Below are 260 nucleotides of genomic sequence, written 5' to 3'. Positions count from 1 at the left end.
TCTGGGAGAATGATGCAGCGGCCAGTCTGGCATATCTTCTCGGGTCTAACAGCACTGCAATCGGGTGCGTCGTTGGGAGGTGTACCACAGTAGTAACTTCGGCCGACGCGGACGTAGTTAAAGATGGAGAAGGAGGTTCAGTTGCACCGAAAGAAACTTTAACAAAGGATGCGGTACTTTTCTGCGATCTCAAACCGGCGGCTGCAAAGGAGTCGGTCCCCTTTGAGTAAGTTTTGGGCGTCGGCAGATGCTTTCAATGA

The 260-nt window shown here is 51.9% G+C and overlaps 1 protein-coding gene across 1 annotated transcript in view; it reads left to right on the top strand.

Annotated features, from left to right (window-relative positions):
• The window catches only part of EMH_0065360 (uncharacterized protein), a gene marked incomplete at both ends in the record, with an annotated part of 1,846 nt that overhangs the window by 1,250 nt on the left and 336 nt on the right, over positions 1–260 (top strand). Inside the window, one exon of the mRNA XM_013498369.1 lies at positions 53–226. Coding sequence (XP_013353823.1) covers positions 53–226 — 174 coding nt within the window. The remainder of the gene's footprint in view (positions 1–52; positions 227–260) is intronic.

This window comes from Eimeria mitis, genomic scaffold (assembly GCF_000499745.2).
Source record: "Eimeria mitis Houghton genomic scaffold, Emh_scaff3378, whole genome shotgun sequence".
Lineage (NCBI taxonomy): Eukaryota > Apicomplexa > Conoidasida > Eucoccidiorida > Eimeriidae > Eimeria > Eimeria mitis.
This window is presented reverse-complemented; position numbering and strand designations above follow the sequence as displayed.